At 33.0% G+C, this 15,185-nt stretch overlaps 1 protein-coding gene across 1 annotated transcript in view; it reads right to left on the bottom strand.

The window, feature by feature from the left end:
- LOC109834491 (DNA topoisomerase 1-like) overlaps positions 1 to 15,185 on the bottom strand; it is an 81,738-nt gene that overhangs the window by 18,425 nt on the left and 48,128 nt on the right. Inside the window, 5 exon segments of the mRNA XM_020402525.1 lie at positions 3,202 to 3,273; positions 4,934 to 4,993; positions 6,856 to 6,924; positions 7,041 to 7,124; positions 7,225 to 7,308. Of these exon segments, the coding sequence (XP_020258114.1) occupies positions 3,202 to 3,273; positions 4,934 to 4,993; positions 6,856 to 6,924; positions 7,041 to 7,124; positions 7,225 to 7,308 (369 nt within the window).

The raw sequence follows: 15,185 nt of genomic DNA, 5'->3' as shown, positions 1-15,185 counted from the left end.
CACTATAGATACCTTGATGTAAGATTTTGATAATTGGTTTATTATTGGAAATAAGTTTATTTATGTTCAAGTACTTCTACAATTATTTAATAAACATCATGGCTAAAATTGCTTTTTTCTTTTCTTCTTCCTATTGTTTGAAATAAATTTAATGATATAATTTGTAATGTGTTGTCAATCTGTCGTGACTTCAAAAAGATTATAATTGTAGTTTGTGGTTATTGGAAAAAAAAACTACAATTGATACAAGTTTATAAAAAAAAGTTTAGAAGATTGGAGCATGCTGATTTAATTATGAGTAGATATGTTGAAATGTTTTGCATAATCATAAAAACGGTTGAATTTATAACTTCTATTTAAGGTTTTTTAATACATATATTAATATAAGAAAATATATTAATACATTGTGATATCGTGATATTTGATTGCTTTTTTATTGATGTATAGCATAATGGTTATAGTTCTGCCTTCGCCATAGTTTACATTCATATCAAGAATTCGATATTTTCTCTTTTCTGGGAGTTGTGCCTATTTCCTACTCTATTTTTATCTAGTGTTTAAATAATGTAGCGACATGCTCGAGTTTTTGATAAGGAAAATTTAACTTTACGTAATGTATCTTTAATATGATCACGTGACTATATAATGTGTGTGTGTATACATACATATACATACATACATACATACATACATACATATATATATATATTTGAATGGGTTTGTATGAGAATAATATGTTAACGATGGGTAATAAAAGTATAATTTAATTTGTGGGTTAAATTTTTTGGGAGTTATACATAATGAAAAGTTTCTTTAGTGGGTATTTTATACATTATAAAGATGACTTTTCATATTCTCATTATTATCATTTTGTTTATTTTACTCGCAAAAAATAAATTTTAATATTTAAAAATTTAAGAAATTAGCAAGCGGCAGCTATATATATATATATATATATATATATATATGTATGTATGTATGTATATATATAGCTTAGTTTATTATGATTTATGTCTATACTTAGCATACTTAATTCTTATTTTAGTCAAGACCCAAATTTATTTGCAAATTATTATACCATTATACATTATAAGTTTATAATATTTATAAATTTTAAAATTTAAAAAAAATCTTAACTGAAGCTTATGCATCATGCTTTGAAGTTTACGCCTTGCTTCCTAAAAGGGTTTGATGCTTTTCTTTGCGCTACAACTTGTTCAAACATTGAGCCAAATGGCAAAACTGATTGAGGATATTGTCAGGTTCCTATTGCATTAGTGATATATACTTGAATCCAACATGACAAAACATGATAACATGTTTCCAACACTTATAGATGTGAAAAATCTTTTGATTTACCTCGAAAATATTTAGAGAGAAGTGTGCTATGCACTTCGGGTGCACATATATATCTGTATCCGAGGAAATATTTATATCCATATCCATTAGGATGAGGATATGTTTACTAAAACCTATATTCAATAGGATATGGTTACTGATATGAATATCAAGTGAAGCATTTGGTTCCGTATTCGAAATATCTGAATATATGTGGGTCATATAGTTGTAAAAGTTTTAATCCTTAGATTAATGGAGTTGAGGTTAATTTTGATGATCAAGAGATCTAATCTTTGGTTTTTCTGATATGACAAACATATTAGTGAATTCTCTTATGTCATATGAATTATATTATTTTCAAATATGAAGAAATTTTGAAATAGCCCCAAAACATTTTTTTTTAAAAATCGACTCTCTTCTGCTTTTATTATAGAAATAAACCCACTTTTTAGCCACATCAGCACCGTGGCCAGAAAGTGGGTTAATTTTTTTAAAAAACCTTCTTAATTAGTCGGGGTTAGCAACCCCGATTAATTTGAAACACAGTTGCATTTTGCTAGCTAAATTAGTCGGGGTTCGAAACCCCGACTAATTTAGCTCATGTTTAAAATGGTCGGGGTTTCATTTCGTTCACTCCCAGTGTGGACTCCCCAGTCACCAGAATCCTGACCTTTGTCTCTTCTCAAAGTCAACGAATCCTCTCTCTCTCTCAATAAAATCTCAATAAAATCCAAGAAACCCTAACCCTAACCTTAATTCATCTGAGGTCGGGGATGGTAAAGGGAGGCGAAGAGGGGAGCTGGTTCATCTACAGCTTCGTTGCGAGGGGGGCGATGGTGCTCGCCGAGTTCACGGAGTTCAACGGTAATTTCCCGGCAATCGCCGCTCAGTGCCTGCAGAAGCTCCCCTCTTCCAACAAGTTCGCCTACTCTTATGATCACCACACCTTCAACTTCCTAGTTCACGATGAGTACGGTGAGTTGTTGGCTCGCAGGATTTCGTCTGATTTTGGTGTAATTTTATTAGATTTAGGGAGGAATTTTATTAGGAAGTCAAAACTGTAGAAATTAAGCTGGAATTTTTGAACTAGATTTGAGACGGTTGTTGTTTGATATTGTAATTTAAAAGACGGAGTGGGCAAAAATGTGTGCTAAATGGTCAGGGTTCCCAACCCCGACCATTTCAAATTAGAATTTTTTAAGGTGAGCTAAATTAGTCAAGGTTTCGAGCCCCGACTAATTTGACTGGTAAGGATCCAAATTAGTCGGGGTTGAAGGTGTTAAAAAAAATCGACCCACTTTCTGGCCACGATGCTGACGTGGCCAGAAAGTGGGTCTATGTCTGTAATAAAAACAGAAGAGAGTCGATTTTTTAAAAAAAAATGGTTTGGGGCTATTTTGAAAATTTCTTCTTTTCAATATTATCTAGTTCTCTCGTATCCATTTTGCATCCGCATGTATACCGCTTATATATCTGTATGTATATCCATATAAATATACATTTTAACATATATGGATATGAATTTTCCTTACCAATGCATATCTATATCCGTATCTGTGATTGGCAAGCTGATACAGATATGCACACAGATATGCATCCTTTTGATGGACTAAATATTTGTTAAATAATAATTACTATTTAAACTTCTACGTAAGAAACACACCCAAAACACATGTTTATATAACTGAAATATACATACATTTGAAGAAAACAAAAATAAACATGCCTACATGTCTAGATAAATGGAGGATGTCTATGTACAGCGTCTTTTGCCCATGTTGGAGTAGAAGCAAGTTTTTATAGGTTGCTTCATCACAGTATCACATCATTAAACTATGAGTACACATAAAGTTTGGAAGTTACCTCACTCTCCATATCTGCAGTGAAGCTATAATCAGAAACCTCAGAGAAAAGATGATGAAGAAATACTGACACCTACAAGTGGAGAATATTTAAGGGCATATGTTAAAAAAAGGGTGAAGAAATAAATAGTATGATGAAGATTAAGGTAAAAGAGAAGCCAGCGCAAGTGCATATGGTGATTCAACAAAAGAGTAAATGAAAGGTAATGAATGCATTGAACAGTATAGAATATAAGATTCAAAATAAAAAACAGCATGATATTCAACCTATCTGATCAAACAGTTTGCCTGTAAACAAAATCTAACAGAAAACTCCCGAAAAGATAGGCTGAATATTATGATGGCCACCAACTAAACATCTACTCTCTGTCTGAGGTAATAATTAATTACCTAACAAAATTATGCACAACAGAGCCGTTAAACCTAGAAGCCAAGTGGCAGAGTAGGATCCTTCTTCCGTATAAACTCATGCAACCAGGGAGGCAGATGTAATATAAATTCATGTGTCATAGCAACATAATATAAGACAAACAATCAGATAGAAATTTGACATGAATTTCCAGTGGATATTGGCCTATAACCAAAAAATGGAACAAGCAAGAAGAAAAACATGCTCAAGAAATTTCATGTAATGTAACCTAGTCCACCTAAAAGAGAGCTGTTATTGATTTTGATACCGTAAGTCTCGATGAAATTCAGTCTATAGGTAAAACAAGAAAGGAGTTGTATGTTAGTGGGAATGAAAATCCAACATTTTGGCTTAGAAAGCATTAAAGACAGATAAATTTTTATTTTCGACCGTTTTTAAAAACTTAATTATCAAATTCGACCTAGTTTTAGCAACCTGACAGAAACTGGATCGAAATTGATAAATAAGTGCAAAAAACTACATAGAATTGAGAATCTTGTGTAGTTTAGTAGAAAATTAAGCTACACGGGAATCTCAATCCCGTGTAGTTTAGGACCAGGCAAAACTTCACGGGATTGTGAATCTCGTGAAGTTTATAATGAATAAACTACACGGGATTGACAATCCCGTGTAGTTGGCTATATGGTTAGCCATTGCCATTTAAACAATATTTTGTTGAGAGGGCATGGTTTTGAATCCCAGCCATGTAATATTTTTTTTTATGTTTAGGAAAAAAAAGTTTATGTTGGCTATCATGAGATTCGAACTCAAGACCACTTGAACAATTGAAATGTATGTTTCTTGGGGTTAACCACTTAGCCAACTATTGTTATCATGCTAGATTTGAACTTGAAATTATATATTGATTCCCTAAACATTAAAAAAATTTACATGCCTGGGATTCGAACCTATGCTCTTTCAACAAAATATAGCTTATATATAGCAATGGGCTAACCATGTAGCCAACTACCCGGGATTGTCAATCCCCTGTAGTTTATTCCTTATAAACTTCACGGGATTCCCAATCCCGTGAAGTTTAGCCTAGTTCTAAACTACACGGGATTGAGAATCCCGTGTAGTTTAATTTTCTACTAAAATACATGGGATTCTCAATCCAATGTAGTTTTCTGCACTTATTTATCAATTTCGTCCCAGTTTCTGCTAGGTGGCTGAAACTAGGTCGAAAATGATAGATAAGTACAAAGTAAGTCCAAAATAATAAATAAATTTAAAAAAGGGTCAAAAAAGAAAATTTATCCCATTAAAGACTCTAAGATGTTCTGAGGAATATGGCATGGAGATTAGCAACAAAATCATGACATACCATGCGCCCACGAAATTCAGGATGCAATTCTTGATTTTTCGTTGTTACGTAGTTCCTGTCCTGGTATGCATAAAACATATCATTCATAACATAAGAAAATTATAGCTAGTACAAGTAAGAAATATCAGGCATATACTATAGAAGTTTGGAAAAAAAAAATCAAACACAACCAAGAGATTAGAATATCTGTTATGAAGAAAGAATGCTGAACCTTAGAATAAAAAATACGACTACAACAAGTGCTTCGGATCTATTTTAGGTATTATTGACAATGAGCAAACTTCACCACACATTAGTTTACTTCCTAGCACAAACTTTTTCCTTCATCCACGTTTTTTATGAAGCACATCTAGGTAACTATACCATCTATGATACTTAATTCTTTCATCACCATTTATGGCAGCAAGACACATATAGAGAAACTTAAAATTTTCTTTCCTGAAAATTTCTCACAGTATATTTTGTATTCCTTATTTACTGAATTCTGCAGCACAAGCATCCATTGTATTTACCTGAATTAAGATACCAAAACCAGATACCCATCTGCAGCAAAGATGTGGTTAAGGAAATGGAATCTCGATGTAGTTAACATGCTGATATTTTGCTGAAGGTCATAGTAACATAAAGATTTTTACTTTTCAACCTTCACCCTGCTATATGGTTGTAAATTTGTACTGAACCATGCTATTATCATGATTTTTGACATTATTATGTTCCTTTATTCCTTTCCGGCAATTATTTGCATTATACCTATGTGTATATTCCACGAACCACAAATTTTAAAACTCAAATATAAAGTACAATATTTTCTCTACCATTTGCTTCTATTTCCTCAAGGTTTTGCGATTGAGATATCCATACCTTGTTTCAGCCTAAGAGATTGAAAGGATCCAATAAAGATTATTCAGCTATGATACTCAATCCTCCTTTTGCATGGAAGAGTAAGCATACATTTCAGCAACCAAAATTTCTATTATAACTGTAAACAAACTTTAACCACAGCAACTTCATTTCAACATATGCATAACTACAGCACCTGTATAGAATATTTCAGGTGACATGTCTCAATAACTGTAAATTCCCATAACCGTTTTATGAGTCCAATAAATTCTCTTTGTACCATCACTATATAATTGTATGTGTGTGTAATGGTCATTCTACGAATAGCAGCCAAAGAACAAAATGTTGGAGAATCACATTACAATTTTCAAAATTCTTGGAGACAATTCTTTGGGAAGATATAGCTATATTAAATAGAATGTTATCCACGCTAAAGAAAACTGGAACACAGCATTTGTAGGAGAAACTTCTGAATAAGATCACATAATGTTGCGCTGAACAGACAGACGTGCTAGTCAAAAAGCACAAGAGTGTGAAAGATATGAGAACCTGACCAATTTTTAGATTAAAATTGGATTTCAGCACAAAATGTGAGACCCAGTTTCCTTAAGAGAAGATTTCCATCAACAAATATAGAATCAAGCAAGCTTGTATCTGGGGAGATTTAGTCAAATCTAAATTCAAACACAGAAAGCCCAACCACATATCATAAATAACTAAATTAGAATTGAGACATGCTAGTCAAAAAGCACAAAGGCTGTAAAAGACAGGAGAACCTGACAAATTTTTATAATAAAATTGATTTGGGTACAAAATTTGAGACCCGTTTTCCTTGTGAGAAGATTTCCATCAACAAATTTAGAGTCAAGCAAATTATATCTGGGGAGATTTAGTTCAATCTAATTACAAAAATAAAAAACCCTACCACATATCATAAATAAATAGATAACTATATTTGGTACACAGCTCTGACAAAAAATCAAGCATGTCTCATAATATTTCAATAATAAGATGAAACTAGGCAAGTCATGCTAATGAAACAAATAGTCAAAGGAGAAAGAAAATTGAGAAAATTTCAGCACCTGCAGAACTTTCATAATGGATGCATAAGTTGATGGTCTTCCAATTCCCAGATCTTCCAACTTTTTTAGCTTAAACCCAGAATAGACAATTCAACCAAAGTTAAAGGCGGAGACAGTACAAGGATATTATATAATGTAGACATACAATACAAAAGCAATAGGGAACAATATATCAAAACTCTTACCAATGTTCCCTCAGAATAATGTGCTGGTGGTTTAGTATAATTTTCTCGGAGGTCCACATTAACTAAAAATAATGGATCCTTAACCTGTAGAAAGACAATTATAAATAAATAAATAATGCTTAACTGTAAAGAAGCCGTAGTTTAAATGCACCATCTTCCTGACCGAGGGTGTAACTTTGCATACCTGTAGATCGGAGAGAACCTTAAAAGATGACTCATTAGCTTCCACTTCCTTGACTTCACTTGCAGCGCTAGCAGCTTTACTGTCCTAAATAACAGTGCAGAAAACCTTTCACATTTCTTTAAGATGTATAGCTGAAAGCAGATAAAGGATAACATTACTCCATCCTACTTCATCTTACTGCAAATAAAGAAACCTTCAAAGACTGATATCTGCAGCTACTAATTTAGGTTTGAATGTTAGAATTCATCACACAACACCTAGATAAATTCCTGTTTATCTAACAATAATGTAGAGTCAGCATATTGGTACAACTCGCATGAAGCATATATTATAGTTTCATAGTCACTGGACAATATATATGGTGAGACACATGAATATGGAAAATTAGCTTCTAACATCGACATGGTCATGTATTTTAAAATAATGCAAACCATTTCCCATTATCATCGGTACTGTACTTGTAATTCTAGGACACAATTTCAGTGCCTAAGTGACAGATACTTAACTAGCATATAAAAACTCATGCGACTTGGTTGTTATTCTTGGGAAATAAAACAAGTAGCTAAACAAAAATAATCATAAATTTTATAAAAACCATTTATAAATAAGAAAACTATTTAAAACTTACATTGATTTGAAAAAGAGATCTCCAAATAAATGAAGAACTGGATTGTTTATGTGTTTGTATATTCATGCATGTATATGTGTGTACACATACATGAGAAAAATTGACATACGTAGAACCAAGGACAATATTGGTCCCTTATTAGTGGGGTGGTCACATCTCAATCATTCATGTACTTGGTCATCACTTGAAAATGGTCCCCACACAATTACTCACTGTACTTGAAAATAGTCCCCACTAATACTTCTAAAGAATTATCCCTCTCTGATCTCAACAAAGAGATTCAGACTTTAAAACAAGAAGTAAACTTCTAAGGCAAGAGAATCAATACATCCTCTCTAAATTTAGTGAAGAAGAAGAAGACCCTAGAGAAAAACAAACATCAATAGCTTCTTCTCGGCCTAACTCACCAAGAATCTCTAATAGAGATCATGATGTTCCACAATCATCCCAAAAAGATGAATTTCTAAATATATTACAACAGGTAACATCTCAGTAATGGTACATCAATATAACATTGGTTATAGCAAAGCAAGTATTTATACTAGATCTTATAACTTTGGTAGATAGCAGTGCAGATCTTAACTGCATTCGTGAAGGTATTGTACCTTCAAAATTCTTTGAAACCACTATCCAAACTCTAAGTAGTGCAAATAGTGACAAACTTGAGGTTAATTTTAAATTACCTTCTGTCCATATTTGTGTACAAGACACTTGTATCCCAATCCCTTGTGTTCTTGTGAACACAACGCGTCATATTAGGTACACCTTTTCTGCACAATATAATGCCTATGCATAAAATAGATTCACAAGGAATCCAAGCTAGTTATAATGGCAAAAAGATATTATTTGAGTTTATAACTGATCTTCAAACTCGTTTATTAAACGAAGTCAAAAATATTCTTCTTAAAGAAAAACAAATAAATTTTCTTAAAGAAGAAGTAGCATTTATTCAAATATAAGAACAAATAAAAAGGAGAAAAGAGTTAATAACTCAAGTAGAAGAATGTTTTAATAAAACAGACTATAGTAATATCCCTAATGCCTTCTGAGATAAGGAAACAACATATTGTTTCACTACTATATGTAGATGACTTCAAAGAAAAGGACATCCCTGCTAAATCTAGGTCATGTCAAATGAATCAAGAATATCTTGATCTTTGTAAAAAAGAAATAACTTCATTACTTGAGAAGAAACTTATAAGGAAATCATATTCTTCTCGAAGTTGCACAACTTTTTATGTTAATAATTATGCAGAACAAGAGATAGGAATCCCTCGCCTTGTTATTAATTATAAACCTTTAAATATGGTTTTAAAATGGGTTAGGTATACTATTCCAAATAAAAGAGACTTATTAAATCATATCAATAATGCAAAGATCTTTTCTAAATTTGATCTTAAATCTGGGTATTACCAGATACAAATAGAAGAGAAAGATCGTTATAAAACTGCATTTGTTGTTTTATTTGGACACTTTGAATGGAATGTAATGCCATTTGGGCTCAAGAACGCCCCTTCAGAATTTCAAATTATTATGATTGAAATACCTATTCCTCACATTGATTTTATTTTGTCATACATAGGTGATGTTCTGAAATTTTCTCAGACATTTGATCAGCATGTTAAACATTTAGACATTTCGAAATTTAGCAATACGGAATGGGTTAGCCATATCAGCCGAAAAAATAAAATTATTCCAGACTCAGATTAGATTTTTGGGTCATAATATTCACAAAGGAACTATAATCCTTATTGAACGAAGCATTGAATTTTCTTCTAAATTTCCAGATGTAATCACAGACACCAAGCAATTACAAAGATTTCTTGGTGCTTTGAATTATGTAGCAGATTATTATCATAATCTTGCACAATACACTACTATTTTATACATCAGATTAAGAGAGAATGTTTCCCCTTAGACAGATCAACATACTGCTGTTGTTTGTAAGATTTAACTAAATGTTAAAAGGCTACCATGTGCATATCTAGCTAATACACAATGGTTTAAAATTGTTGAGACCGATGCTTCAAACATTAGTTATGGAGGTATCCTCAAACAGGTTGATCCCGTTAATAATAAAGAGTAACTAGTTAGATTTACCTCTGGTAAATGGGATCCAGGTCGGTTTAATTACTCCATAATTAAAAAGGAAATGTTAGCTGTGGTAAAATGGTTTTACAAGTTTAGAGATGATATTCTCAACCAGCATTTTCTATTAAAAATAGATTGCAATTCTACTAAAACAATTTTAGAAAAACATGTTAATAATCTTGTTTCTAAGCAAATTTTTGCCAGATAGCAAGCTGAGTTAACAATGTATCAATTTAAAATTGACTACATATGTGGAAAAGATAATCATTTACCTGATTTTCTAAGACGTGAATTTTTGCAAGGTACCCATGTGTCGCAATAACTCCTCCCAAAGGAGGGGAAGGAAGGAATGGAAGCAATTACAACAATGAAAGGAGTTTTACTCCGACCTACCCAAATTCATGGAGAACTATCTCCAAAAAGGGAAATACTAATGTCCATTCATCATCCTCTTCGAAAGGGTTAGAAGATTTAATGACAATAGAAGATATACCTGAACCATTCTCTGCCATAATCAAAAAAGAAATAGAATGGTTTACTAAAACTATATCCGATACTGTTCTCCATATAGAACAAGAGGACATTCCTCTTATGAAAAATGTGGAAAACCTAAAACAAAAATATTTAGATTCCACTTACTACCCCACCTTGTCTCTTAAACCAAGTGCATGGATGAAAACAATACTTATTTAGAAAGGTACGGAAATCATACACTTTTGGAGTAATGACAATCATACTGTCCCTCTAAATTTCAGTAAATGTATTATCAAAGAAGTTATATTTCATAGAGATTGGGCAATGAATACTAACCAGGAATTTCCTCTAGTTAAAATGTCAAACAAAGAAATTTATAATTTTAATTACTAGGATTATTAATCGACTTTTTATCAACTATTCCTTTATCAAAATTCCAAAAACAAACATACATGGCTAATCAAGTTATGTCCTGAAGCCATTTACAAAGGCTTACCCATCTGGTTCTACGATTGGTGGTCTTAGTGCAGACCTTGATATAGTACCCGAACCTATATCAAAATTATATACCCCTTGGGTTGAGTCTCACCCAGTCATCCAGAAGATGAATGAGAATCAAATTCTCAAGGGACTATGCCTAGCATATTTCTTTGCTGAAGCAGAAATCCCATAGATCTAGAATTGGTCCCTAGAAGCAAGCTTGAGATGAACTTCACTTACCATCTCTTCGAAGAAGATATCACAGTAAATGGTGGACAAGCATCGGTGTCCAAGATAAAGTGAAACAAATAGAAGAAATCATTAAAAGAAATAATAAGATCCTTGAAGATTCTTTGACCCAAGAAATTCAAAATAAAAATCCTATGGTCAAATTAGCAAAAACAATGAAGAGGAAATACCCTCAAGCTACGGAGGCTGAAATTCAGCAAAAATGTCTTGAGTATATGAAGAGACAATTCTTCAAAGTATTTGATAATAGTGATATTATGTCAACAAAGAGTGCAGATACGCATATATCCACGCAAGATACTCAAGGGATAGATATATCCTTACCAGATGCATAGGATCCTTATGAGAAAACTGTCGAAGAACTATGGGAAGCAGTCATGAGAGTTCCCATAGACATAAAGGGTAAAGGTATAGAGTAAAACTATCATTTACCCGCAGTCATATTGACTTAATTACTAAATTTATAACTTCTCAAAGTTCTACTTTACTGATCAATCATATTGCTTAGTAATAGCCAAGCTACCACCTTAGAGATTTTTTTAAAGTAAAATGATTAGGTGCGCTATGGGGCCCAAAGTGTACCCAATACCTTTTCTTTAACTTTGAGTTGAGCCTCAGGCAGTGTTTTAAATATCGGCCGACATGTCCGACATGTCGGCCGATATAGCGGATCGAGGTGTCGAGCGACACAAATTGGGGAAATACAAATCGCATATCGTTTTTGGGCGATATATCGGTCATGTCAGCGAAAAATCGGAGATATCGGCCGTTATTTCCTATTTGAAAAATCGGCCAAAATTTATGAAAATCGGTTCAGCTTATTGGCTTTGGTTTGGTTAATTGGGTCGATGACTTGCCCTCTTTTCGAACCCGATAGACACCCCAACGACTGATATACACCCGATCAAAAGAAAAAGAAGAAAAAGAAGAAAAAGAAGGAGAAAAACACTCGATCAAAAGAAGAAAGGAGAAAAACCCTAGTTCTCGCTCGCGACTGGGAACCAGCGGCCTCCTCTCATCGTTTTGCCGTCGTGGTCTCAACAATAGCAAAAACCCTAGGTCTTCGTGGTCAGAAATCCGAAGCTCCTCTTTCTTCTGCGCCATCGGAGTTCTCGTCTGTGGATTTCCCCGTGCCGCCGCCATCGAAGCTCCTTTGGTAAGCCTCTCTGACCTCTCTCTCTCTCTGACCTCTCCGCCTTCTCGTCTGATTCTGACTCTTCGTGGCCTCTCTGAAGTCTGACCCCTCTCTCTCTCTCTCTCTCTCTCTCTCTCTTTCTCTCTCTCTTTCTCTGTTTCGAACCCGATAAGACTCTGATTCTGACTCTTCGTGGTTTTTAACTATCCCTTTTTTTCCTTTTTACTCTTCTTTCTTTTCCTAAATTATCATCATAAGTTTCTTTTTGTATCTTGGAGCAAATTGTGGACAAAAAGTAATTAAATAATTCTTTTGGATTAAAAGTAAAATTAGCTCTAACTTGATTTTTTTAGTAATCCTCGGAATATGAAAGATTCAACTCTGGTAATAATCCTTGTTTAATTAATATGATGGGAATGCTTGCATAAATATTTTTTTTATATCTTTACATTTTAGCTCTTTACATTTTTTATATGTCTAGTCTATAAAGTTTATAAAGTATGCTTATATTGAATTTAAGAATGTTTATATTACATTTAGGACATGATATTGTACATATGCGCCCACCCGATATGGCAATCCGATATTTAGTCCATGTCCCCCGATATATCCCCGATTTTCGCTATCCGACATGGATTTCAGCCGTCCGACATGAACCCGACATCCGATATTTAAAACCTTGGTCTCAGGGAGCCTTTCATAGTGCTGATTGACGCATGCACTGACGAAAACTTCCACTAAACATAAGAAGCCAAAATATAATGCGCACCACATAAAGATTCCACCAAAAGATACTGTGCACCATGTGAAAATTGTCGGCCACTATGCGTCTACTTTTATTATTCTCCAGCCAGCTATCAAAGGCAATCAAAGATAAAGATTCTATTTCAGCTATAAATAAGGGAGAAGGCTTTGTAATCAGTGTGTTCTTTTTTAGTTTTAGACTTTCAAAGTTAAGGAAGAGCTTCTCTCTCCTGACTCTTTGCTTTATTTCTTCCTCTTTGTAAAGGTTAGCCAACCTAAGGTTTTGTATTATAATGTTTGATGAAATAAACTGGATAAACCAGAAGCTTTGCTTGAACTAGCTGGCTTTACCCTGTAAGTCTTCTACCTCTTATTTAAGTTTTATTATTTTTTATCCTGTCCAAAATTGTTATCAGAGCCATGATTGGCTAAATTTTTCTTGCGGATATAGTTATGTAGATTAGATAAATAGGAATTTATAATTGAAATATGTTCTTTATTCTTTTTTGTTAATAAAATAAAAGGCATGATAGTGGGACGTCACCAAATTCGCGTAGTGTAATGTTTCTCGTTAAAACCGTGATGGCGTGAAGGATAGTGTAAATCGTTAAGAGACGTGCTATTATAAGATTTGTTTTATTTTTAAAAATGAAAGAAAATTTTTAATTAAAAATATTTTCTCAGACATTTGATCAGCATTTTAAACATTTAGAAATATTTTGTAATTTAGCAAATACGAAATGGGTTAGCTATATCAGCCCAAAAAATAAAATTATTCCAGACTCAGATTAGATTTTTGGGTCATAATATTCATAAAGGGACATAATATTCACAAAGGGACTATAATCCCTATTGAACGAAACATTGAATTTGCATCTAAATTTCCAAATGTAATCACAGACACCAAGCAATTACAAAGATTTCTTGGTACTTTGAATTATGTAGAAGATTATTATCATAATCTTGCACAAGACACTGCTATTTTATATAGCAGATTACGAAAGAATGCTTCCCCTTGGACAGATCAACACGCTGCTGTTGTCTGTAAAATTAAATTAAATGTTAAAAGACTATCATGTGCATATCTAGCTAATACACAATGATTTAAAATTGTTGAGACCGATGTTTCAAACATTGGTTATGGAGGTATCCTCAAATAGGTTGATCTCATTAATAATAAAGAGCAATTAGTTAGATTTAACTCTGGTAAATAGGATCCAGCTTGGTTTAATTACTCCACAATTAAAAGGAAATGTTAGTTGTGGTAAAATGTTTTTACAAGTTTTGAGATGATACTCTTAACCAGCAATTTCTATTAAAAATAGATTGCAGCTCTGTTAAAATAGTTTTAAAAAAAGATGTTAAAAATCTTGTTTCTAAGCAAATTTTTCCAAATGGCAAGCTGAGTTGGCAATGTATCAATTTAAAATTGACTACATACGTGGAAAAGATAATCATTTACCTGATTTTCTAACACGTGAATTTTTATAAGGTACCCATACGTCGCAGTAACTCCTCCCAAAGGGGGGAGGAAGGAATGGAAGCAATAACAAGGAAAGGAGTTGTACTCCGATCGTTCTTCTATTTGAACAAACGCTACTTCATCTTTAAGAAAATTTATTTGTTTTTCTTTAAGGACATTTTTGACTTCGTTTAATAAACGAGTTTGGGGATCAGTTATAAACTCAATAATATCTTTGTCATTATCACTAACTTGTATTTCTTGTGAATCTATTTTTTGCATAGGCATTATATTATGCAGAAAAGGTGTACCTAATATGACGTGTTGTGATAAATCTTTCACAAGAACTCAAGGGATTGAGATACAAGTGTCTTGTACACAAATATGGGCAGAAGGTAATTTAAAATTAAATGGTTGCTCTTTATTATTAATGGGATCAACTTGTTTGAGGATACCTCCATAACTAATGTTTGAAGCATCGGTCTCAACAATTTTAAACCATTGTGTATTAGCTAGATATGGACATGGCAACCTTTTAACATTTAATTTAATCTTACAGACAACAGCTTTTACCAGGATCTTTGTAAAAAAAGAAATAACTTCATTATTTGAGAAGAAACTTATAAGAAAATCATATTCTCCTTGGACCTGCACAGCTTTTTATGTTAATAATCATGCAGAACAAGAGAGAAGAATAT

Source organism: Asparagus officinalis, chromosome 3 (genome assembly GCF_001876935.1).
Source record: "Asparagus officinalis chromosome 3, Aspof.V1, whole genome shotgun sequence".
NCBI classification, from domain to species: domain Eukaryota; kingdom Viridiplantae; phylum Streptophyta; class Magnoliopsida; order Asparagales; family Asparagaceae; genus Asparagus; species Asparagus officinalis.
The sequence above is the reverse complement of the archived record's forward strand: the minus strand, read 5'-3'. Positions and strand labels throughout refer to the sequence as shown.